General features: G+C 40.0%; 1 protein-coding gene across 3 annotated transcripts; it reads left to right on the forward strand.

Annotated features, from left to right (window-relative positions):
- Window positions 1-639: 639 nt before the first annotated feature.
- LOC146323031 (WD repeat, SAM and U-box domain-containing protein 1-like) lies at window positions 640-23,682 on the forward strand. Of its 3 annotated transcripts, none has more exons than XM_084725220.1 (11): window positions 640-1,137; window positions 3,260-3,447; window positions 5,614-5,700; window positions 9,632-9,725; window positions 10,284-10,317; window positions 11,965-12,005; window positions 12,379-12,485; window positions 13,045-13,074; window positions 16,096-16,272; window positions 23,120-23,254; window positions 23,365-23,682. In XM_084725220.1, exons 1-11 carry the CDS (start codon window positions 740-742, stop codon window positions 23,514-23,516), a joined length of 1,443 nt encoding a protein of 480 aa, XP_084581346.1. In that variant the 5' UTR covers window positions 640-739; the 3' UTR covers window positions 23,517-23,682. The 3 variants fall into 3 exon arrangements, with proteins under 3 accessions (XP_084581346.1, XP_084581345.1, XP_084581348.1); XM_084725219.1 differs by having other exon boundaries at window positions 12,379-12,484; window positions 13,041-13,074; XM_084725222.1 differs by lacking the exons at window positions 23,120-23,254; window positions 23,365-23,682 and adding an exon at window positions 22,248-22,756 and having other exon boundaries at window positions 12,379-12,484; window positions 13,041-13,074.
- The last annotated feature ends 1,284 nt before the right edge of the window (window positions 23,683-24,966 follow it).

The following is a 24,966-nucleotide window of genomic DNA, read 5'->3' on the forward strand; positions in this document are numbered from 1 at the left end:
CACAGTTTATCAGTAAACTTTGTTGTCCAAAATGATGTCAAGTCACTGAAACACTTAACTTTACCCAGATTTTTCTTTTAGTTATACTGTAAATAAAAATAACACAAATATATGTATGTGTTAAACTTGAATTAAGAAAAATGATCAAAGTTTTAAAAATGGGGTGCATGTCAGACAACATATGCTGATACTGATGTAGAGCAGATAATATCAGTGAACTGATATATCAGTCGGGCTGTAAATGTAACACTGAATTATGAGCACTTTTACTTTTCATACTACATATTTTATAATGTTATTATTTTAGAGGCATTTATAGTAAAACAATTAAATCACTTTAAGGAAATACATTTAAATTGTTCCATTTGTTCAATTTAAAAACACTTACTTTAAAACTTACTTTAATAAAAAATGTACAAAACTCGACTCTGAACATTGTATAACTGACATGAAGTCAGCAGCGTCACATGACAGATAACAGCTGTGTCAGATTAACTGACTTTATAGCTGAACTGGAGGAGGAAGTGCTTCAAACTGTCCGGGACACATCTGGAGCAACAGGCTGTGTTCAGGTTTGTAGCTTTTATTTATGTTTAACCAGATGTTTGACAGCTGAGCCTCCTTACAGGTGTTTGTTACTCCTCTCTCGTTTCACTTCACAGGCGGATATTTGAGCATTTTGCGCCACCTTGTGAGCGAACGGCTCCTTCAGTCAGCGGCATAACATCCATAACACAAGATGGTGTCAGTGCTTGTGACTCTCCGACAGCACACAGACGAGGTGAGCTGCTGCGCCTTCTCTCCAACCCTGCTGGCCTCCTCCTCCGGAGATAAAACCCTCCGTGTTTACCGCACGGAGGACTTTTCCGAGCTGCCCTTCTCTCCCCTCTCGGGTCACGGTTACGGGGTTCACTGCTGCTGCTTCAGCTCCTGCGGCAGACACCTGCTCAGCTGCTCCACGGACGGCTCCGTCATGGTGTGGAGCTCGGAGACAGGTGAGGTTCTCGCGGCGCTGGAGCACCCGGGCCGCAGTCCGCTCCGAGTGTGCGCACTGGCGCCTGACTCCTCCCTCCTGCTCGCGGGGGCCTGCGACGGCACCGTGGCCCTCTGGGACTTCACCTGCAAGACGCTGCGCAGGTACAGTGTGACCCAATGTCAATCACAACAACAATATCAGTGATCTTGTACAGTATGGCTGCGTGGACGCTTCCGCCGTTACTGTTTTACGTGAACCTGGCCGCCATATTGGACAGGTCAAGACTGGCCTGTGAACACGTGAAAGGAGAAGCTCCAGATTTTCCAAGATTTCTCAACTTCACCGAGTTATGTTATATTCCAAAGTTCATGATCTGTGTAACACCTCGAATATTACACAACACATTGAAAATTGGTTGAGAAATAAGTATTGTAGTGCTTTATTCAGAGAAAATGCAGCTCTCACATTGAGATATATTTGTTCACAAGTGAAAACGGGATAACACAATAGGAAGGAGCATCAATAAAAAGTAATAAATAGTAAGTAAACCAGTAAGACATAAACAGGAGAAAATAACAACAAAAACATTATCAACATACTCAGTGTTTACACATACTAGTAAATATTCATATTGCACAGTTTTAATCAATATTACACCTGTGTGTTATTGACATTGCAGAAGGTGGTATACATTAATATGTATACCACTAACAGTAAATTTGTCAGGTTTTGCGTGTGATTCACTATTTTGCTGCTTAAAAGGACTTAAGATGCAAAACATTAATTTTTACAACCATAGCTGCAAGGTACTCAACATACAAGATGAAAAAAATAGCCTTTGGGTCAAGGCTGCCTTAAAGTTTTACATCAACAAATAAGCAAATACATTTTCTGTCAATTATTACTCTCATCATCATTATAATTGTTATCCTTAAAGTGTTCAATTTATCAACTAATTGGTTAAACTCTAGTGTGGGGTCACACACAGTCATCGGGTTCTTACCTCTTTAGGGTCATTCCTATGTTCCCAGGGCACATGGCACATAATTGAGGTTGGGTACAGAAACCCACTGCCAGTGTGGCACCAGTTCCTGTTTGACCAGTATGTACTGGACCAAAACACAACGCAGATTTCAGTGCCTCATTTTGGTGCCACTTAAATGCCTGAACCTAAGAATACTGCCCTCTGGTGCTCTGAAACAGACATTACAGAATACAGAAGCATCACACACACACCCTGTGCATTTGCTAGTTAACATCACACTTACTCTAATGGCAGCAGCAGCTATTGTTAGCTAGTGGTTACCTTAAATGTGGGTAAAATGCCTAAAGCTAAACGGTCCAAAGTGTGGCAATATTTCACTCAAAAGGTAGTATTGGAAAAACATGACAAAGTGTCTTATGTTCCCCATTTCTATGTATATGATCTTCTATGTATCTGTTTTTGGGCCTTTAAACAAGTATTAAAAATATTCATAAGTCTGCTTTCATTAGTGTTTAATTGGCTGAAAATAAAAATCATTGCTTCTGTTATGTTAGAATGAGCTCTTCACATCTGCAGAGTAAGGGTTTACTTCTTTTCTTTGCCATTTATGACAGCAAATGAAGACGCCTTGGGCGTCACATTGGGATCTGGGAAGTTGCGATTATTTTAACAATTTTTCTGACATTTTATAGAATAAATAGTTAACTGTGAAAGTAAAGAGAATAATGAAAATAAACATTACAGCCGTAGTGGCCACCACACTAGATTGCCCTCCATGTTTGGATGCTCCTACACATGATTGGGAAGCTCACTGCTAGATGCCACTAAATCCTGAACTGGCCCTTTAAGGCAGGTTAAACAGCAGAGACAAGTGGGACTAAATAAGAGCAAAGAGCACAACCAGCTAGATAAGCAATAACTGACAGGAGCAACTGACTCACTAATTCAGACGAAATATGCTCATAAGAATTTTTGTCAGGGTCATTTTTGAATAATTTGTATTTCAATCCCTTTTCACAAGAAATGGTGTATTTTTTTGTGATGTGTCCAGCTTTTACAGGCACCCTCAGACCTGCTGTGTTTCTCTAATTAAGACTCTCGCAGGTGGTTTAAATTACTTTCATGCCAAGACTCCAAAGCCTCATCCAAATTAGTTTCACAAGCCATTTTTTGTGGATTAATTATTCTAGACAATGTTCTGCTCCTTGTTTACCGGTAAACCTTGCTGTTTAAAATGAATCTCACAAAAGTAAAAGTAAAAAAAAAAGCAAAGTAAATTGTATCATTGTCTGCTACAGATGCAGTGCAGTCAGCGAGGCCAGTGTTGTTGCCTGCTGCTTCTCTCCATGCGGTCAGATGTTTGTGACCGGCTGCACCCACGGAGACCTCAAACTCTGGGATACAGGCGTCAACCTCCTGCATGCTGAGAAGGACGCCCACGACCTGGGAGTCACCTGCTGCAGCTTTTCACCCCAGTTTAAAGTCGGTGAGTTCGTAGATTTTTTTAAGGGTCAGCCAAAACCCGACGCATTTCCCTTTTATGTAGATTTTGGGTGAAATAATTCTTCAGTTAATAACAGAAAAAACTGTTTAGATTTCAGCAGTGTTGGGCACGTTACTTTAAAAAAGTAATTAGTTATAGTTACTCACTACTTCTTCCAAAAAGTAACTGAGTTAGTAACTGAATTACTCTATAGTAAAAGTAACTAGTTACCAGGGAAAGTAACTATTTCCGTTACTTTAAAAAGAAGTTGTTGTATGTCAAAGAATTTGATATTTTCTGAGCAGTATTCGAGTCAGTTGAATAGAGAAGAACAGACAGGTAGTTGTGTTATAGAACCTTGTAATATTTATTGCACCTCACCAGCAACAGATTTATCCTACACTTGAAGTGTCTTGATTGTGAAGCATTCAGGTGTAGCAAACACAGAAACGTTAGCAAGCTTTGGAAAGCATTGTCTAATTGAATGAGCAGGGACAAACAGCCTGGAGTCATAAGAAGTACGTGCGCTATTCTCGAACCTGAACGCACCCCAAGTCTTGGATGACAAATAAACAGAGCAGAGTAGACTCGCTACGGCTGGTAGTTTCTTCAGTTTATTCAGAGTAAGTAACGCACCGCTTTTGACCGTCAGTAACGGTAACGGCGTTGTAACGGCGGAAAAAATAATTAGTTAGATTACCCCGTTAGTGAAAAAATAACGCCATTACGTAACGGCGTTATTTATAACGGCGTTATTCCCAACACTGGATTTCAGTGATGGTAGAAGTATTCAGATCCTTTGCATGAGATAAAGTACTAATGCTGCAGTATGAAAATACTCCTAGACAAGTAAAAGTCCTGCATTCAGAACCTTACTGAAGCAAAAGTATGGAATTATTATCAAAATAAAGTACTCATACAGGAAGACTGTCAGGGCTTTAGTATTTTATACCTGATGGCTTTAGGTTAATATTACTGCTGCATTATTATGTGTGTTGCATTTAGCTGCTGCCTTTATATTCTGTTGGGTATTTCAACCTACAGCAATCCATAATATTCTGTCAGTGTTTGCAGTGGTGGAAAGTAAGTACATTTACTCAGGTACTTAAGGACAGTTTTGAGGTACTTGTACTTTACTTGAGCCTTTCCATTTTATGTTACTTTATAGTTGAACTTCACTCCAATCCAAAGAGAAATATACTTTTGACTCCACTGCATTTCATACCTTTAGTTACTAGTTATTTTGCAGATTCAGACTATAAGACAATAAGACGTTTTGGCAGCTGCAACATTAAAGTGATTAAAATATTAATGCATCAACTACTAAATTCAGTGATATAATATACACTGTTCTAAAATGGGCCATTCTGCATAATTTACACTTTTACTTTTTGTACTTGAAGTAGATGTTGATGCTAACACTTTTACATAAGTACAAGTTTGAATGCAGGATTTTTATTTGTAACTCATTATTTCTGCCCTGTGGTGTTGAGTACTTCTTCCATCACTGTATGTATGGACTTTTTTTTTTTTGTATAATTATCTGTATTGATTTCATACTATACACCATGAGGTTTTACTTACAATCTTTCAGCCACAAAAGTCCAAAAGTCAACTTTATCATGAGTTATTCAGAAAAACAGCCCTATTTTTAGCTTTTTCACATTGCATTTTGTAGTAGATTAAAAATGTAGTAGAGTAAAAAAGTACCAACCTCTGAGATGTATTGGAGTATAAGTATTAAGTTAAAAAGTCCATAAAATGAAAATACCCAAGTACCTTGAATTTGTACTTTGTAAATGAACTTAGTTACATTCCATCTCTGGTTTTGGTTCTTCTTCTCTAGTTTATCTTGTATAACATAAGTTCATCCTGCACAGTTAACATTTCGTTCAAAGCAACCTGTTGCATTTTCTCCTTGAATCAAAATTACTTTCACTGCATTTGTTCTCTGCCGCGTTTGAGAAATAAAAAGCACATGTTTGTTAAGACCGTCTGACTTTAATCCAAACAGTATATTTATGCCGCATACAGTGTAAAAGAGGCTGCCATGTGCTGTTACACCTCACAAACACACCGTCAGATTATATTTGTCTTCTGTTGTTATTAAACTCAGCCGAGCATGAAGATTCAAAGAAAGGGAATGTGAATGCTGTTTTTGTTCTGCAGATGGCTGCTGTGTGGAGTTTCGACTGGCCTCCTGTGGCCAGGACAGCCAGCTGAAAATATGGATTGTTTCCCAGCGTGAAGGATCAGGTAGGCCGACCCCTCTGCGACTGAAAGCTCTCTCCCTCCATCGCCCCTGAGAGAGGGAGAGAACCTGCTGACTGCTTTCACCTTGAAATCTCTCTGCAGAATAGAAGAATTTTATTAGTGTGTGGAATAAATCAGCTGCAGACTGACTCATTAATAATGGATCACTTTAAGACGTTCTGCTGAAGCACAGCAGCGGCAGAGGACAGTGTGTGTGTGTGTGTGTGTGTGCGTGTGTGTGTGTGTGTGCGTGTGTGTGTGTGTGTGCGTGCGTGCGCGCGCGCGCGTGCGTGTGTGTGTGTGTGTGTGTGTGTGTGTGTGTGTGTGTGTGTGTGTGTGTGTGTGTGTGTGTGTGTGAGGAAGAGTTGGAAGTAGGAAATCAGGTGCATATATCCACTGTGACATTTATATCTTGTACGACCCGCAGCAGAACAAGAACATTTTGTGTAGGTTGTGTAACCAGACTGTATTTAAGCGTGCGAACACGCCATGTTGTTAGTACTTAAGAAGTGTTGCCGTGGCAACGGCCGTTTCTGGGGAAATTGTGATGTGTCCCACGTGGTGACCCGCTGCGGCCCATGGGGATTATTCATCTCTGAGCAGCTTGTAGAAGGACGCAGAACAATGTCTGTCCTCGTTTGATTTCTTTAAAATGTTGGTTTTTTTAGCTCTGCGGCGGAGCCTGCAACACGCTCACCTTCCTGAAATGTGCATTTATCTTGTCTTTGCGAGAGGATTACATGCTTGAACCCTTCCTCCGCCGTTTTATGAGAAAGAGTCAAGTGTAGATGATTCAGGGAAGCCAAGGGGCCCATTTTGAAGCTGGGATCACTGTCAGTATGGAGCATTTTCTGTTCCCTGCTTACACAATGTTTTCACGGCTCTATATCCAGAGAAAATTGTCTTGTTTATTCCAGGTCTGTTTGGTAGCTCAAATCGTTCATGGTGTCTCTATTGCAGCTTTTTTCTCTCACCCATCAGGATTCAACTTGCTTTTCCACTTACCTGGCTGGACAAGTGTGTCAGAAGTTTACTTGCCCAAAGTCAATTTTTACTTGTCCCTGTACAAATTGTTTTATTTATTAGCAGTTTTATCAAATGACAACAAAGACATAAGTTAATTGTCATGTTTAATCTGCAGCTGCAACAGTTGTTTCCATTATTCAATCAATCATTTGGTCAAAAGTTGGAAAAGAGTGAAAAATGTCCATCCCTGTTTCTCAAAGTCCATGGTGATGTCTTCAAATGTCTTTTGTCTGTCCACAAACTGAAGATATTCAGTTTAATATGATAATAAACAGAGAAAAGCAGGAAATCTCCATATTTCAGAGGGTGAAAACACTAATTGTTGCAGCTCTATATTAATCTTTATTTAAGTAAATGAATCAGAACAAGGACATGGTTTGCATTGGATGTATTTAAAGCTACTACGTGGCATTTTTAACAGTCTCAGTTTATTACTTATGCCTCTGTGTGACTATCCACAAAGAAAACTGCACTTTCTGTGTAGTTATTCTTAATGGCTGCCACTGGGTCAGATTTTCTGTGAAAATGTAAACACAGGCTTGTTTCATCTGATTTCACTCGCAAAGTTACAGTGAACAGTATGTATGCAGTTGAAAGGAAGCAAGAGGAGGTTTGTATTTAGATCATTTTATTTTTGATGTTATATTTTGTGGGTATGAACGCTACTAATTTTGTTCAAAAGGGCCTCCATAATTAACAAAATATGAATGTTTCTTGTAGTAGTTTTATTTCTTTTTTACTACACGCCACATCAGGCAAGTGAGCTGCTAGACTTATTAGCCTGATGTGGCATTTTACTTGCCCTGGACAAGTAGCCCTGCCCATCAGCAGCAGCCATTGTGTTTTTTTTCCTTACCTAGATGTCTTAGTTTTTAACATCATGAATATGCATGTAAATAATATTAAATTGGCCTCCCACAGAGCCCCAAAACAGTTTTTATTAATGGAGAAAAAGGAGGTTAAACTTAATACACTTGTGTTTACAGGCTGCTCATTGAAATGCAGCTACAGACCAATTAGATTTGGCACAGTGAATCATTGTTCTGTGCTCAAGGTGTGTTTTTTTTATGTTAGGAGGCAGTGAAAGTCTCAGGTTTGTTGCCAAAAAGAAAATCTTTTGTTTCTAAGCAGCTGTCAGCAGGTGGCACAGCTGCAAGCCAGCAAGAGGGAGGAGAGTTATTGACAGAAAGTTTTGAGTGAGGCTGACTGAACGGATGCCGACTGTGATGCACTTTGAAGTGTGTGTGTGTGTGTGTGTGTGTGTGTGTGTGTGTGTGTGTGTGTGTGTGTGTGTGTGTGTGTGTGTGTGTGTGTGTGTGTGTGTGTGTGTGTGTGTGTGTGTCAGGTTCAGAGAATACGTATGTAGTAAGTTATTTATCAATCTGCAGGCGGTTGGTAGCGGAACATACACAACCACAGTTTTATTTTGAATTCTAACCTTTCATTTGCGTGTGGGTACGATGTAAAATGATTTAATTTTGGGGACACATTCCAGACGACCAGTTTATTGGGGATGGTTGGTGCAATTGGGGGGGAAAAATGAGTGTCCTCACAGTAAGGAAAACACAATTTCTTTTGGTTAGTGGTTAGAGCTAATACAAGGAACTTTGTCATAGTCATATTTCCACCAAAGTACCCAGAAATTTAGTCCCCAGAACCAAAAGTTTCCTTCAGCTTGTTTTTGTCTGCGTTTCCACCACAGTCTGAAGACCTGTGAAGGTTGGGCAAATTAAGCCTCGTTTCCACCCAAAATACCCTGAATTTTTAATCCCAGGAGAACTACTTTTCAAGGAACTGCTGACATATGAAGAAAACTGTCTGTTTGCCTGTGATTTTTGCCTTTGAGCAGAAATATTGTCAGAAATGTCCCCAGAACTTAATGTAGACCTTGGTCCCTATGATGGAAATGCGAGTTCTTCCAAAGGTTCCTTGAGGAAATGTGGCTTATTTTGTTGATTTTTGAGGCCCGTGGACAAAAGTGGTGGTGTTTCAACTACAATAACCACAAAATATAATGTAAAAAATATATTTATCTAAATAATAATCTCTTACTGGTTCATTTTAACTGGTTTATATTCGACCCACTGTTACTCAGTTGTAATTTCAAGGAGAATTCCGTGGTGATGGCATGCGTTAAAGGACAAATCTGCAATATATTTACTGTAATAAACCATAAAATGACCGTGATATGACATCAGAAATTAAAGAAATTAAGTTGAAATACTTGCTGCTCTGACGACAGCAGCACCACAGCCTTTTGAAATTTCCATTCCAGGCCAGAATAACCATTTTACGTTAATTAGAGTTCAGATTAATGCCAAATGTTTCCCAAAAGTGTCTGTTTATGAGTCCTAAGAAATCATTAATAATCTTTTCAAAGGAGTGGATGTTTTTGACGGTTTAATTGAGCGATGTGAGCAGACTTGTGTTTTCAGGCGTGTGTTTTCAGGATAACAGGCTGAGCTTTACACAGACAGACAACTGACAGTTATAAACAGCTGATGAACTTACAGTCCTCGTCTCGCACTCCTGCGTTGTTTCTGCAGCTTCTCTGAGTCTGGAGAGGAGGTAGTGCTGGGTTGCAACTATATATGTATATTAAATAGGATTTCAACCTGTTTAGTATAACATCTACGGCTCCAGCTCACTGTTTGAACTGCAGTACTCATTTTGGACGTGCAGTTGCTGCATATTGCTCCAACTTTCTCTACAAACTTCTTGTGAATGGTCTTATTTGCTTATGTGGGTCATATAGAGCCATCAGTATAAAAGTGAGGCTGTTTGGGTTAAACTCCTTGTAGTAACTTGAAGGTTAGGGTTGAGTTAAGTAGTGTTTGTGGGTATGTTTAGGGTAAGTCTCCAGGAAATTAATGCAAGTCGATGTGATGTGTGTGTTGTTGACCCTCAGCCTGCGTCATGAAGCTGCTTCACACTCTCACCAGCCAGTCGGCTCCAGTTCTGTCTTGTGCCTTCTCGTCTGACGGAGAGCTGGTGGTCTCAGGGTAAGACACACACACACATGCACACCACACACACACATAAATCACATCCTGTTGTCTTCACATGTGTGAGCAGCACTAATAAACACCCCCTGCGTTTGGTAACTGAATATTGACTTTTGTGCCTGTCAGGCTTAACGTTTTGTAAAGTCATTTGTTTTATTATTTGCTGTGAAATCACTTGCTCACTCGGGACAAATTAAGTTTAAATTAATCTCTTCTCCGCGTTTTTAAATGCTTCTGTTTTGCTCTGTGCTGTAAACAGCAGATGCCACTGCTGAGCACTGATCCTGCTGTTCCCTCAGTCGACCAGAGGAGGAGTGTATTTTGTTGTGTTTAAGCTTCTGTTGGGTCCCTCTGCTGTTTCTGGCTTTGATTCAAACACACTGAAGGTTAATCTGTGCTCCTATTTGTAGCACTTAGAAACATTTACGCCATGTGTGTGATTTTGTTTGACAGGAATCCAGTTTTCCTCTTGTTTGATTATTATTGTATAATGCAAATGCATGCATAAGGATTCTGCACATGTTGTTGACTTTGTTTGCTCTGATTACTCAACAGCTCAGTGGATAAAAGTGTTGCAGTATATGATGCGGTAAGTGAAGGAAACACTTACAAAATGTATGCATTCAGTTTAGTTTTTCTTTAATTTTGTTTATTTCGCTCATTTTGGTGTGTACTTTCCAATACAACGTTTACAAAGACACAAACTACTCACGCACATTCCACGACTGAAAAAAGAGCTGGAAGAAAAATCTAAAGTGTCCTTTACTTTGTTTAAAACTTCAATGCTTTTACACACTTTTCCCTTTATATATTCTGAGTTTTAAAAGTAAGTTTGTGGATTTTGTTTTTATGACGCACAGAAAATTAGCTTCAAATAATCTTTCAACATGAACTCTGAGCAGATACCATAAATTTTGTTTTATTCCAATACAAAGATAATTTATTCTCATCAAATCACCTCTTAAGTTTGACTGTTTCATGCCATAAACTGTCTGTAACTGTCTTTAAATCAGACCCAGAGCAAAATATATTTGTATCATCTGTGAACAAAAGATGCTGCAAGAGCTTGGACACTTCACACATAAATATGTAGAATAAATAATTTTGGGCCTAAAACGGACCCTTGTGGGATAATAAGAATAATAATCTTCATTGTCCACAAATGTGGAAATTTGCCTTCGGCTTCTCAGGTTGGTTTTAAAAAGTACATCAAATTTAAATTACAGTACACACAATAATAACAGAACATGCACAGGGCAAATAATAACCAGCACACCTCCAGTCTGAATCATGTTAATTAGTTTAGCATGGTAATTACATTTGATATAAAAGGTTTTTTAATAAATATTCTTATATATACAATCCCCCTTATACCATAAGCCTGCAGTTTAGACAGTATCTTTTTTAACATAACTGTATTTTTTAATAAGAAACAAACAGAAAAATAAGGAATAAAGTAGTACAAAATAGGGATGCATGATAATATTTGCCTGAACATCGTTGGTATCAGCTGGTAAAGACTTTAAAATGAAATGCTGGTATCGTCCTGAGATGAGCGTCTCTGCCAACTCAACAGGCTGACAAGACGACGCTCCAACTGGACCCAAGCTTGTGGTCACGCTAGTCGTATTTAAATCCACTGCAGCAGAGACTTGGTGTTCTCTGCAACTGAGGGGAAGAAATCATGTAAATATGTCGACAGTCAGCCAAAATGCGTTGGGAAAATATTTGGGAAAATCCAATATTGTGCGTCCATAGTGAGTAAATGTAACAAAATTAATACCATTACACAAACAAGGGGTGTAAACAGAACACTGATTCTGTACAGGCTTCGATTGAGGTGTTTGTATAAGTACAGATAATATAAGTAGCAGTGGTCACAATAATGAGACAGAAGTAGTTCACTTAAAGTAATTTGGATCAGACCACTTTATCGTGTTGAATGCATTCTTTAAATCAACAAATGTCTCCACGATATGTTGCTTTCTTTCCGCCACTTTTATTCCTTCCATTAATTCAGTTGCTAAGGATGTAGATCTGTTTGTTCTACTGATGTTCACTTTATTTTGTTCTTTATAAAATGATCTGACTTTTGTACAAACTTTACAAAACTGAGACAGGTTTAGCTTTGCTGCTACAGTGAACTGCAGCAGAGGAGTTTTCTAAACAATGAATCACAGCCGCCGTAAACACAGAAATGCCAAACATTCCTGTTTTGTTTGCACTTTGTTTACAGAACCTGGGAACGCTGCTCCACACTCTGAAACAGCACGACAGGTAAATGACCTGACCTCCCGTCGCCATGCAATCTCTGCAGCTATCAGACAAACGGCAGAATAGGAGTCCCAGTGTTTCAGATCAAAACGTGTGATTTTTGCCTGATTAGTTTTTCCCAGAAGCGCTGGGTGCGGTGATGCAATAGCACATTCTCCAGCACTGCTTTTCCAGACAGTCATTGAAGTGGCACCGCAGGTAGGCACCAGCGGAGCGCTTTGAAGTGCTTGAAAGGATTTAAGATAGTGTACGATCTAAGACTTTTTTTTTTTAAAGGTAGAGGGAACCTGACTTTTAAAGCCGATCTCTTCCTGTGCCGGTTTTAGTCTGTCATATACACCCTTCACATTTCTGCTCCTCTTCCTCCTCCCCGCAGGTACGTGACTGCTGTCGCTCTGTCTCCCACCATGCCGTGGATTGCGACCGGCTCCATGGACAGAACCGTAAACGTGTGGAGAATAGGGGATGGAGTCAGCAGAAATGGTAAATACTTAGCGGAGGATGTTTCTATTGGCGCCTACAAATGAACAATCGCTCGTCTTTTTAACAAAGACTGTTAGCAGTGGTTCAAAGCCCAGAAGCCATTTGGAGAGCGCCAAAGCCTCCCAAAAGAGTGTTTTGGGAGATATCCAGCAGGAGAAGCTCCCATTACATGTGTACGGCTGTCTGGCTGCAGCGTCTAGAGGAGGAATTGTGATTGATGTTTATTGGTGCAGCAGGGCAAACTACCACTGAGCCTCGGAGAGCTGTTGTTATGGAGGTGAATCCTCTTAAAAACCCGACATGAAAGAAAAACATTTGGAATACTAAATGAAAAGGTGCAATCATCAGACATCTGGAGGCCTTGGAGCTTCATCGGGGCAGCTCCCCATCTGCCATTAGTCAGGTGGATGTTGACAAAGCAAATTCCATCTCAATGAAGATCTTCTTTTTTTTTTTATGTCTCTACCTCTTTCTCCCTCTTTGTGCACCTTTTCCTTTAATCTTGCTTCTTTCTTTCTTTTCACATATTAAAGTTATTCCCTTTTATGTTTTTCGGCAGCGGCTGAATTGAAGCAGACGGCGTGCCAAGGTAAATAAATACATCACTCACGCTCAGAAATTTTCAGTTATTCACTGTTACTCTTTGAGCTAAAAAAAACACTGCTCTTTTTATTTGAACGTGACCGATTCAGATAGCCGATCCTGGTAAATGTGTTTGGATAATTTAATGTCTCGTTCCTCTGAAAACATCTTTTCTTTGGAGCTATTGTTGTAGTGCAACTGTTGCCTTTTCTCACATGTGATCCAAAGCTGTTCTTTTGCTTTTTATGTTTGTCGTGTGTGTGTGTGTGTGTGTGTGTGTGTGTGTGTGTGTATTTTGTGTTGTGTGAACCCAAAACAGGTGCTTTGGTGAAGCTAATGGGATCCAAAAAAAAAAAGAAAATGAAATCGTGACTGTCTGGCTTTAAAGGATAAGGATGTCATTATTCAGTGTTTTTCTTAATGTCAGCAAATCCCATGAAAGGACCAACACTGTCTCTCAACACTGTCCAAACCCATCTGCTCCCACTGAATTGTTAAAAATAGGTCACAACTGGGGTGGTTTTGGGTGATGACCAACAACCCCCCACAAGAGTCTATGATAATAATAAAATGATCTCTTTCCTGCGATGATGTGGCGCTGACTCCATGGAACTGTTACTGAAACAAATACCAATCATTGTATTTCATGTTGCGCTATTACTTTGTGTAGTGAGCCAAACATTTTAAAAGCTTGACCTTTCTTTGTCTGTTTTGTCCTGGGTCAGCGAGCCCCAGCCTGCTTCGTGGTAATGAAGAAGTCACTAAGCGCAAATCTGTGTTTTTCTAGTTTTTGGACAATTGAGGTGTATGGAACAGAGTAATAAGCTGTCAGGCTTCAGCTGCACAGACAGTATTTGTTGGTAGAATCAGCTCATTGTTGGTTTTGGTCTTTTCATGAGATTTGTTGTCAATAAGAAAGCTAGACTATCGCCAGACTTATTCTGTAAATACTGGAGGTGATGAAGAGAGCTTTGTGTGTGCATCTGTCCAAGTAATTAAACACCACAGTCTGAGCTGTCCCAGTCTGCAGGGAAGCTCTGTGAGGTTTTCATGCTTTTGGCACAGTGTTTCCATGACTCAGCCTCCTAGACTGGGAGACTCCACACTCTATCAGCCAGGGCTGCTCAGAGGAGGTGCTGTTACTCTGCTCGCTGTCGTGCCGACCCAATAAGTGGATGTTTCCACTCAGTGCAACTGCGCTTGGGGCAGGATCTCTGTTTGCATAGTTTTACTCTTGCCAAAAAAGGAAAATCAGCAGTAATTTGTTTTATTTATTTATTTTTTACAGATAACCTCATGGTGGCCCCCGTTTTGACTTTTATGGATATTTCCAGTGTAGCTCCAACAGAGGGCAATAAAAAAATAATAACTTTGAACCACTTTAGCAGCAAGCAGTGTCAGTCAGACGATCAGTCTGCCACTTTGGTCCAGGCTGAAATATCTTTACGCTTATTAGATAGGTCAAGATTTAAAGGTGCAGTGTGTAAAATATGGCCAGAATTTTGATTTAAAATGTTTAAAAAAATGAACTTACATTCTCAATGACTGAGACATAACGTTAACAGTATCAAAGACATCTAAATATTGTGTTGCAGGGTAGTCAATAATACCACTTTGTGCCTTTTTGATCCCCTTGTAGTTTCAACTACATGTATGCGAGCTACGAGGTTACTTCTTTCAAAAGTTTTCTTCATTTTTTGTAGTGTAAAACAAACAAAATTAACTCATAAAATGTCCAGACAGGAAATATTCTTGACCTGTTGTCAGTGTACCAACATGCCACAGCAAATTCCTTGTGAGTGAAAACCTACTTGGCAGTAAAACCGTCTCTGATTGTGAAGGTCTGGACCGAGGCTGCTGAAGACACATCGCAACTGAAAACCACACTCGCTAGAGGGGTAAACAATTGGCAGCACAAATGCACCCGTGGAAAGCAACGCTAACAAAATGTCTGCGGCTAAAACAATATATTTCAGTATATGAATTCATAATTTTAGCACCCTATGTCTACCAGAGAGGAATAGTTATATTGACAAATTCAATATTGCCTGTAAATCTCAGTGTGCCTTCTCTTTACCTTGCTTTTGTTGGAGAAATAATCCCACTGAATGGCCAGAAGTGAAACTATTTGATCAAATCACCAAGTGAGATCATCATTTAACCAGAAAAAGATCAAAACCAGGACTTTCATAGCTAAGTTAGCCTCAGTCTCAACCGTTTTTCTGGACAAAATAGCAACTGTAACTTATACTGAGTGTCAGGATCCCACCGTTTTCCAAATCTTCCTGCTGATGTCTCATGTCTGCGTCCACTTTCGTCTTAAGGATTTTTCAGTTTGTTTTTTAGTTCTGTTCATAGTGCGTCCCATCACGCAGCAGGTTTCAGACATTTTTCAGGTTATGGAAACATATTTTGGCATCTAAGACCACAGTTTTATTGGAGGATAATATGCATGTATTGTGAACTGATTAGGCTGGTAGAGGTAGGAAGAGGTGGGGAAGGGGTTTGGGAGGAGCTAACATGTGGTTAGCGTGGTAATGAGCGACACCTCCCAGTCTTCGGGGTTATTCTTCACGTGGTTAATGATGGGCGATGGGAACCGTGAGGCTGCTGTGAGGTGCCATTAACGGGACCGGCTCACAACAGGCCAGTTTATTTCAGCCACGTATGATAAATGACGGCTGCTCGCTCCCATAGTGTCATGTGAAGGTTGATGAGCTCCATGCTGGCACAGTCTGAACGAACACAACGCTGGGTTTAATTTTCTTTTCTTTGGTAGGTCAGGTGTGTGTGTGTGTGTGTGTGTGTGTGTGTGTGTGTGTGTGTGTGTGTGTGTGTGTGTGTGTGTGTGTGTGTGTGTGTGTGTGTGTGTGCGTGCAGGAAAGTAATTGTCACTCTTCATATCAGCTCAGAGGGAGTGTGTCCTTTCTGTGGAGTGTGAGGGGAAATTGTTTGTTTGGACCAGATAAGTTTTGTTGCGGGAGATAATAGCAGAGCACTTCCTCCCTTCCTGTTGTATGTTTTGCAGGAAGGAAGTTGCCAGGTCACTCCAGGCTGCTAGTCGCTGATTGGTCGGAGGAGGATGTGCAGACTTGGCTGCGTGAGGAAGGACTGCAGGAGCTCGTCAGCATCTTTAAGGCCAACAACATCGACGGAGCAGAGCTCAGCCAGCTGAACAAGGAGACGGCCACAGAGCTGGGAATCGGTGAGGCCTGGATATAAAACACAGCCACGTACATCAGTGTACAGTACACACGCACACTCATAGGAATGCTGAGATTCAGCGTTTTTGTGGGGATTTAATGTTTGATCCTAAAACATGACAAGCTTGAATCAGATAGCATGATATAAGCCGCTTTTTATTGATGCTTTGATTTATTTTTTTTTCCCCCCTCAGCTCTCCCCAAATAGTGATCTGATTTAGGGACGTGAGGCCGCAGCGGTTCTATCTGCTTATACAATCACAAATCATGCTGTGAGGACAGTACCCCACAGTTTGACCTTTACGTCACAAACAATGATAATCCCTCTGAAAATAAGATTAGTCCATTCAGGGTCGGCCAAGGTCTCGCTGTGGAAAGTCACTGTACAAACTGCAGCTGGAAAACAAGAAGTGTTCCTCCCCGCAGTGGATGGACACACTGTAGAGACTGTGATACAGCAGCTAACAAAGTACAAACAGCATTATTATCCACACTGAGGCAGATCAGTGTTTCTAAAATAGGGGTGCTAGTATCCTTAGGGGTACTTTGGAGTACTGCAAAAAATGTTTATTTAAAGAAATGGCTTATCAGTCGTGCATAATTCCTACAATAATTACTATAATACTATAATAAGTTCAATAAAAAAAATGTAGGTTTGATTAAACCACATTTTATATTCATTATTCCTATTTTCAATGCAATGGTTAACTGCCAAAAACTGTCATAAAGAAGAAGAGGCAACCACCGTCACTGTGAGCGGGAAGCTGGTTTTATAATTGAATGACAGACAGAAATCAAAAAAATGAATTAATGGTTGAAATGTACAAGAACTACAGCTGAAGCGCGGAGAACGAAGCGAAAAAGAAACTGAAAACGGAGCCGACGAAATACTGTCAGTGTCAGGAAGGAATGTGTTTTAATGGGATTTACCTCAACAAGCCGACACTGACGGTGCAGCACTGTACTGTACCTCTTCATATTCAAAATGTTTTCCGCTGGTCAGGTGGTACTTTAAGAAAATTTTTCAAATAGAGAACATTGTTTTTAAAAGAAGTTTGATGGCCACTTAAACATTTTTGGAAAAAAAAATCAGCTTTCTTGCAAATTTTGGTTGATATTCTTATATATGTTTCTGATTAGCCTAGCTTCAGATTTTGTGCACACTACTAAAATGATATAATGTGTTAATGAGTGCACTTTAGATGTGCTAGAGCTAAGCTTGCTGCTTCCTCCCATTTCAAGTCTTTATGTTAAGTAAAGCAACTGCTGGCTTCAGACACGTAACTTTAAAAACATGAGTGATATGAATCTTCTCATCTAACTCTCAACAAACATGAAAAATATAAATACATACAAATATAAAAAACTCCTCTTCATAACTCTTCATAATAGAGTCAGTCTTCTCAACAGTTTTACAGACGTCTCTTTTTAAAAGGGTCGCTCATGAGGAAAATGCTTTTTGAGGCACAGGGGAATTTTTCGCTGCAATATTGCGAGTGCCCACTGGGCAAAGCTAGAAATAAAGCTGAATCTAGATGTTCTATTATATGTTTGTGATCTGCAGAGGGCATGGGTACTCAGAGGCTGCCATGTTGCAGCACCATGTTTCGTTTTGCAAAGGTTTGTGGTCACCATAGGTTCTCCTGTGTGCAGGGAGGAGGAGGAGGAGGAGGAGGATGAGACGACATGTTTGCATGCAATCTGCAAGCTCACCGCGAGATGCCACTAAATCCTGCTAACTAGTCTTTTAATTAACATGTTATGGATCCATGTATAAACTGCAAAAATCATGCACGATTAGTGAATTCTAAAAACCTGAATGAATGATGTTTTATTCCTTGATTTGATCTCTTCCCTTATTTTTCAGTTCCACATTACAACATCACACACAGGTCTGTCTAAAAACCCCGCATGTGCACCTGTTTAGAAATATGCATGAGGCGCTCGCATCCTCACTGCAGATTAAAACCTAATTATTTTCTGTTGAAATAACACATTTGGGGGATTGGTAACCTTGTATTTTGTGTCCTTGGTAAAGGTATGAGTGCTTTCTAGTTATGTAGTTTCAGCTAAGCACAGCGCTACGCTGAATTCTAATTTAGGTACACAGTTTTGAAGGGAATGTAGCAGCCAGCTGATGTCCAGAAAAGCTGTCTTTACTCTGATTACGGTTACTTCATGTCCACTGTAATCACATAACTAGCTGGATCACAGTCCCACCCTCAATCACGGCAAAAACACCCTTTTGGCATTTGTTGTGTTTGCTGTAATTGGGCAGCAGCACACACAGTAAAGAAACAACAGTAAAGCCAACTTCCCCTTCCTGCTGCTCAGTTATGCAAAGCGTGTCCTATATGGACTCACCGAGTGTCTTTTTTCCATGCGTTTAGTATGGAGGACAGCTCCCATCATTACCACAGAACGAGGACAGAGGAAACAGCAGATTGCCACATTTCCTGTTCTTTTTCTGCTGTGCAACCAACAACTATAATTTCCCATGCATGCTTTTAGTGTAAATGTGTGCATGTCTATAGACACACACACTTACTCACACATACATCTCTCACACACACACACACAGCACAGAAAATTAGATTCCAGCGCACTTCACTTGATGAAATATTCATGAATCTTTGAGTAAGGAGAGGAAAAAAAAAAAAGTTCCTCTCGCATGTAATTCAGTGTATCTCTGTGGAGACAGCCTCATTCTGCAGTTTTATTGTAGCGTCTCATCAAATTATCAATCTAAATGTAAAGTGGACTGTATAGTACTAATAGCTGGTGGGAACCTATGGAAATCTTAAACCCTACACAGCTGTTAAGTGCAGTTTTTCTCTCCAAGATTAAATTATTGGATGAATCAGAGGACTCAATGGGTTCAACGTGTTTCACCAAGAGAAGACATTTGATTAAGCACTATCAGTTTTCCCCAAGGATCCAAACTATTTGTGATTGCGACAGCAGGCCTCCACTTCAGCATCTGTGTGCTTTACTCAAAACCTGAATGCAGGATTTTCAAGGCACTGAGTTCATGGTGAGAGGTAGCCTCAGTCTTTGTGATGTGCACTTGAATGCTCTCCTCCCTGCATCTCTACATTCTGCTCTATGAATGAATGCAAAATTGAGAAGGAGGTTTGCTGCAGGAAGAGAAATAACAAGTCTGACTGTGGCTGATTGTGGAGATCTCTTCAGTTTGTTGACCCTAGAAATGGATCGGATTCTCCAGAACATGACATATGTGTTCAAATAACATTAAAGAGATGAATTCAGTTCAAACCACCACAGACTCGATTCTCACAATCGAACCAGAAGTCTCTCCCATATGTGTTGAATCCACATAGTCATCAGACGCCGCTTCAAGTCATAGTTTAATCACATATTCCAGAAATTATCCTTTTGGTTCGGTCTTTCATGACATCATTTCAGAAGCCATTAACTCAAACCGAGAAGCAGATGGTTTGTGAAGCACCGTCAGCACAAAATGAGTCGACGACAAACAGCTCAGACGTTTCTTACTTTTTATTTCCTCATCCAGGACTCAGACTACCATTGAGGATATTTGTGGTGTGATATTTTCTGGGAATTTGAGGCTTTTAGCAGCATAGGAGTTTACATTCTGCAAAGGTGGATATTTTACTTTTAGCCAAATATATAAATAAAACTAGAACTTAAACAACCTACCACTATATTTGTCTGTAAAGTGTAGGATTTAGTGGCATCATCTGGTAAGTTTGCAGGTTGCAAACACGTTGTCTCACTCTCCCTGTCTAAGCATGCAGGAGAACCTACGGTGGCTGCAAACAAAGAAACATGGTTGTGCAACAACGTCCCTTGTAGATGTAAACCGCTCATTCTAAGGTAACAAGTTTTATTTTCATCATCAATTATCATCTAATGAATATTATATTCAATTTCTGCCATACTCTGCCAGTAAATCCCTGTAAATCTTACACAGACTGGATATAAGTCTTATTTTGGTTGAATTGGCTTTGAAACAATAGTAAGAAGATGTTAAATCACAGCAAACCATTTACTTGAACCCCAGTGAATTTGCACGTGTCCAATAAATTCAGTTCATTTTACCTGAGACACCAGTGATACAACTGACTTATCTCACAATAATAACAAAATCCCTGTGATTTGGGTCGGCTCCGAAATTTAATGGGTTCTTCCACGCTACACCCTTCCACCGAGTTTCATGAAAATTGGGCCAGTCATTTTTCTGTAATCTGATGACAAAAAAACAAACAAACAAACCAAAGTTAAAAAAAAAAAAAAAAAAAAAAAAAAAAAAGAACCTCTCTGGCAGAGGTAATAAAAAAATATTTTACTGTGTGGAATTGATTTCCACTGAAAACCACTTACCTCCAAATCTGGTGACTTTTAAAAATGTTAACACTTAAAAATCCATCGCATCATCTGAAAAATGCTAAATGAAGCTCACCACACATGGTTTTATGCATGCAGAAAAAACGCTCTATCGTCTACCTGCCGCAAAGCAACGCGCAAATTCTAATGCAGTGGTTATTTTCAGCACCCACTTTGTATTGGTAACAGTATTTAAAGTGTATTTAAAGTGCTTTATTCAGACACTAAGATGTCCCACATATGTACATACACTCTACTTCTATGACACTGCAGTTACTCCACGTATCATTAAAATTACCTTTCTAAATACATGAGGATGTGATGCAGGGTGAAGCGTCCGTCCATGAAGAGAGAAGCTGTGCGCATCAACGCACGAGGCACAGCAGCTGTAACTTCACTGATTGATTAAAGCTGACAGGATCAGTCTGGATCTGATGTTAATTCATATCCTGTGATCTTCTACACATTCAAAAAGTAAGAGTAAAGCACCCGCGTAAATCGTTTCTTCTGTCCTGTCAAGTTTATAACTACAGTTTTTAGTTTTGCTGCTTAAATATGAACAATATTTGGATGCATGGAAATGTTCCAATCATTAAATCTTTTAAATGATGCCAATCGGTGCCAGCTTTCCAGTTTTCTCTATTGTGTTGTATTGAGTGTTTGCTTTAACAATTTAATGATTAGAGAGCCTGCTTTCAGTAATTAATGTATCAATGTTTTCATGCTCGACGTGGGGAAATGGATGGAATAGTGTGACAAGGAGGGGTCATCTCATCTCTTATTTATAACGATATATTTAAGACCAAATCTCTTCAGGATTGGAGAATACAGGCCAGAAAATGTCGCTGCAGCTGTTCTCACTCACTGCGGCGCTGCCACTAACCACAGAGATGTCACTAATCATGTGTGGCTGAAAAGGTCCGCCCTCCATTGTATCCACCGGTGAAATTTGATAACATATTCAGAGAGTGCTGTCAGTGGGCAGAGACGTGCAGCTGAGTGTCCACAGTGATTTTTTATTTTTATTTTTCCTCTTTTGGGCCCCTTTTGTTAACTTTGAACCACAACCCACACACAGTCCTCAGGAGAGAGACACCTGGCCTGAGTTATGAAGCCATCATCACACAGCGAGCGTGTCTGATTCTTTGTCTCTCAGCACAGATTGATTAAGCGGGGGTCCAGATTTACTCCCACGATTGTTTTATCTGAGAGGACAAAGTCGGTCTGTCGAGTGTCTGTCGCCTCACTGGCTGTTTCCCAGAAAAACAATAGTGGAATCACATTAATATGCCATACTTTTGTGAGGCCTTTCATGATAATACATGAAAGCAACTAGAGTTTTTAACTGGCCATGAAACAGACTTGACTTTTATTGATGCCTTATGATGACCTGCGTAAGCAAATGACACTGTAAGAGAGTAGATTAGCTTTTAATGCCTGCTGTCATGTCAAATTCTCCTGGAAGACAGATAAAACGATTTAGGGCACTCGCCTGACAGAGACTGTGTTTACGTTTTGCCAGGCAAAGTATGGCACTGAGGTGAGGTTAGTCAGTTAACAAGAAGAAGGAGTGGATTTTTATTTAGAGAATTTTATTTATCTGTTATAGGATCAGCACAGAGAAAAAGAAAATGAATCGCAGAAGAACAGAGGAAGGCTAGACGGAGACTGCGACAGAGCAGGAGTGAAAAGACGGGTTAATCTTGGTCGGGCGATCGACAGATGGAGAGAGGCGTACTTTTGAGGACGGGTGGAAGTATTGGCAATATTTTGAGTTTGTTCAGCTTCTCCAGGAGAAAATGTTCAGTGATAGAATCTAGTTTGAAGGTCACATTCAGAGAGGGAGACTTTGTTTCCACCACAGCTGGAACTTTAGCACAACAAGACCACCAAAAAGGCACAAAATTAATATAGTAATATAACATTAATGTAACTAGTTACTTTTGATACCAAGTGGTAAGCAATATTGCCTTTTAAAGCACTAATAAGTAAGAGTAACTTATTACACTTTCTGAGTAACTGACCCAACACTGATGGCTGCACTATATGTCTGTTTTATTTATGAAATACTCTGCAGGATGTGAGACGTTTACTCTTGGCGAGAAACCAGATCTGTTACTTGTAGACTTGCATGTAAAGTTGACTCGTTCACCATCATCAGTTATTAATAATACAAAGTCATATATAAATACATTGTCTTACCGCTATGCACTGTGTTCGAAAAAGAAAACTATTATTGCAAAAAGCTGCATTCCCCTTTCACTTGTTTCCAAAACAATTACACGCACCAGCCGGCTCAAGGGCTTTCTGACACCAGGCTGGCGGTCGTAGTGCTTTTGTCCACGAGAATCAACACAAAATGAAAAGTTCCTTGTAGCTGCTTTGATTAAATGCTGGATAGAAACAATCTTTGCTTCTCAAGGAACTGCACTGCATGTGATGTGATTTACCAGAATACTGAGCAGCGTGTTGCTTTCTCAGAGTCCGTGGGCCTCCGCGGTCGTCTCCTGAGGAAAATCGAGGCCCTGAAGGCAGAGCAGAGCGGTTCAGAGGCCCCGGATGAGTTCCTGTGTCCAATCACCAGGGAGCTGATGAAGGATCCAGTCATCGCTGCAGGTTAGATGACAGTACTAAAAAAAAAAAAATCATGATTCATTGTGTGCAGTTCTGTTTTTTTCTACATACATTTGTATCTGTGTGTATAATGTGTCAAAATGTGTCCACAGATGGGTATTCCTATGAGCGAGAATCCATCGAGAGCTGGTTTAGCGGCGAGAACAAAACCAGTCCCATGACGAACCTGCCCCTGAAGACCACGCTGCTCACGCCCAACAGATCTCTGAAGACGGCAATAACGCGGTGGAAGTCGAGCCAGTAGACAACAGCTTCTTTTAGCTTGAAATTAACAGGTACTTCATCTGATAACAAGTGCTCTTACTATCACTGAAAGAAGTCATTACATTGATGGAGTCGTTCTCGTGGCGCTAATCAGAGTCAAATATGACAAAATTATCAATCTGACAGAGAAGTTGGACAGTCTCAGATAAGTCGAGATATTTTGCCCTGAAAAAAAACACAGATCTTGTTTAGCAAAATACCTGCAGACAAGCCAGTTGTGAGAACTCCTACTGTGTATTTGAAGTCATTAATGCAACACTGTGTAACCTTTGAATGTAGACAAAACACACTCCTCCTCCTCATAAGTAAAAAGTTCAATTCATAAGTAATCAACGCGCCACTGTTCAATACACTCAGGTTAGCTGATTGAATGAGTCTATAAAACTGAATATAAATTAGCATTTTAGCACTTCCTGTTTTCTCATATCGAAATCAGTGGGTTTGTTTAAATGAGTTTTCTTTGGTTAGACGCATCCGTGGTTAACACAAGCTTTCACGTTTTATTCTATGACATAAAATGTCAATAATTAAATATCCCATTCGTGACTGTGGGGTAGTTTGTTTATAGACTAGTGATGCATTAACATAGCAAAAAAAAAAGGTTTTCACTGGCTTCTCCCGATTTCATAATTCTCCCATATTTATCCTGATTTATGACAAATTGACAAAATTCAAATGTGTACCGTTTCCACCTGGACAACAATACAGCTGCATCAAATGTTTCATGATGCCAGAGAGAACCATCCGTGTGTGCCGTATGGCTGCATTCACCACGCTCGTGCCTGATCCTTCTCCGTCTCCTTTCGAGTCGTGTTGAGAAGAGACCCTTGGCATGCAAAAGTTTTCTATGCAGTGTTCCTTATTCCTTCAATTAATTATTTATATTAATTTATAACGTGCCAAGACTGTGGTTTTAAAAAAAAGTAAGTTTAGGGACAGATAACACTTGGCTAAGGTTGCAGAAATCTCATAGATTGGCTTAAAATGATCACTCTCAGGAGATCTTTCACAGGTTTGGGGTTTCCGTCAAGACACGACAGTTAGAGGCAGAGAGAGATGTGGGGAGTTGATATGACTAATAGCAAGCAGGGGCTAATGTTAACTAATTCTTGCAAATATATTGTTGTTTAACTGAGCCAATTTGTTGACAATGATTATACTGTTGTGCTACACTGTAGCATTTAACACCTATTTCAAGGCTTTTATCCCAAATGTAAGAGCGAAAAGTAGAAATGTGCTTTTGTCCTGTACTCACCATTTGTTGCCCACAGTTCAGTAGCTCTAAGCACTCTATTGATCTGTTGCATTACCTAAGACCAGGGGTTCTCAAAGTGCAGCCTGTGGAAACATTTTGAGCGACCCATGAATGTGACATGAAATGCATGTTATGTCTAAGTGCCTGTCAGGTTAGGAATGACAACCTGCGTTTA

The sequence above is a fragment of the Lutjanus erythropterus genome, chromosome 8 (assembly GCF_056507025.1).
Source record: "Lutjanus erythropterus isolate fLutEry1 chromosome 8, fLutEry1.hap2, whole genome shotgun sequence".
Taxonomy (NCBI): domain Eukaryota; kingdom Metazoa; phylum Chordata; class Actinopteri; order Lutjaniformes; family Lutjanidae; genus Lutjanus; species Lutjanus erythropterus.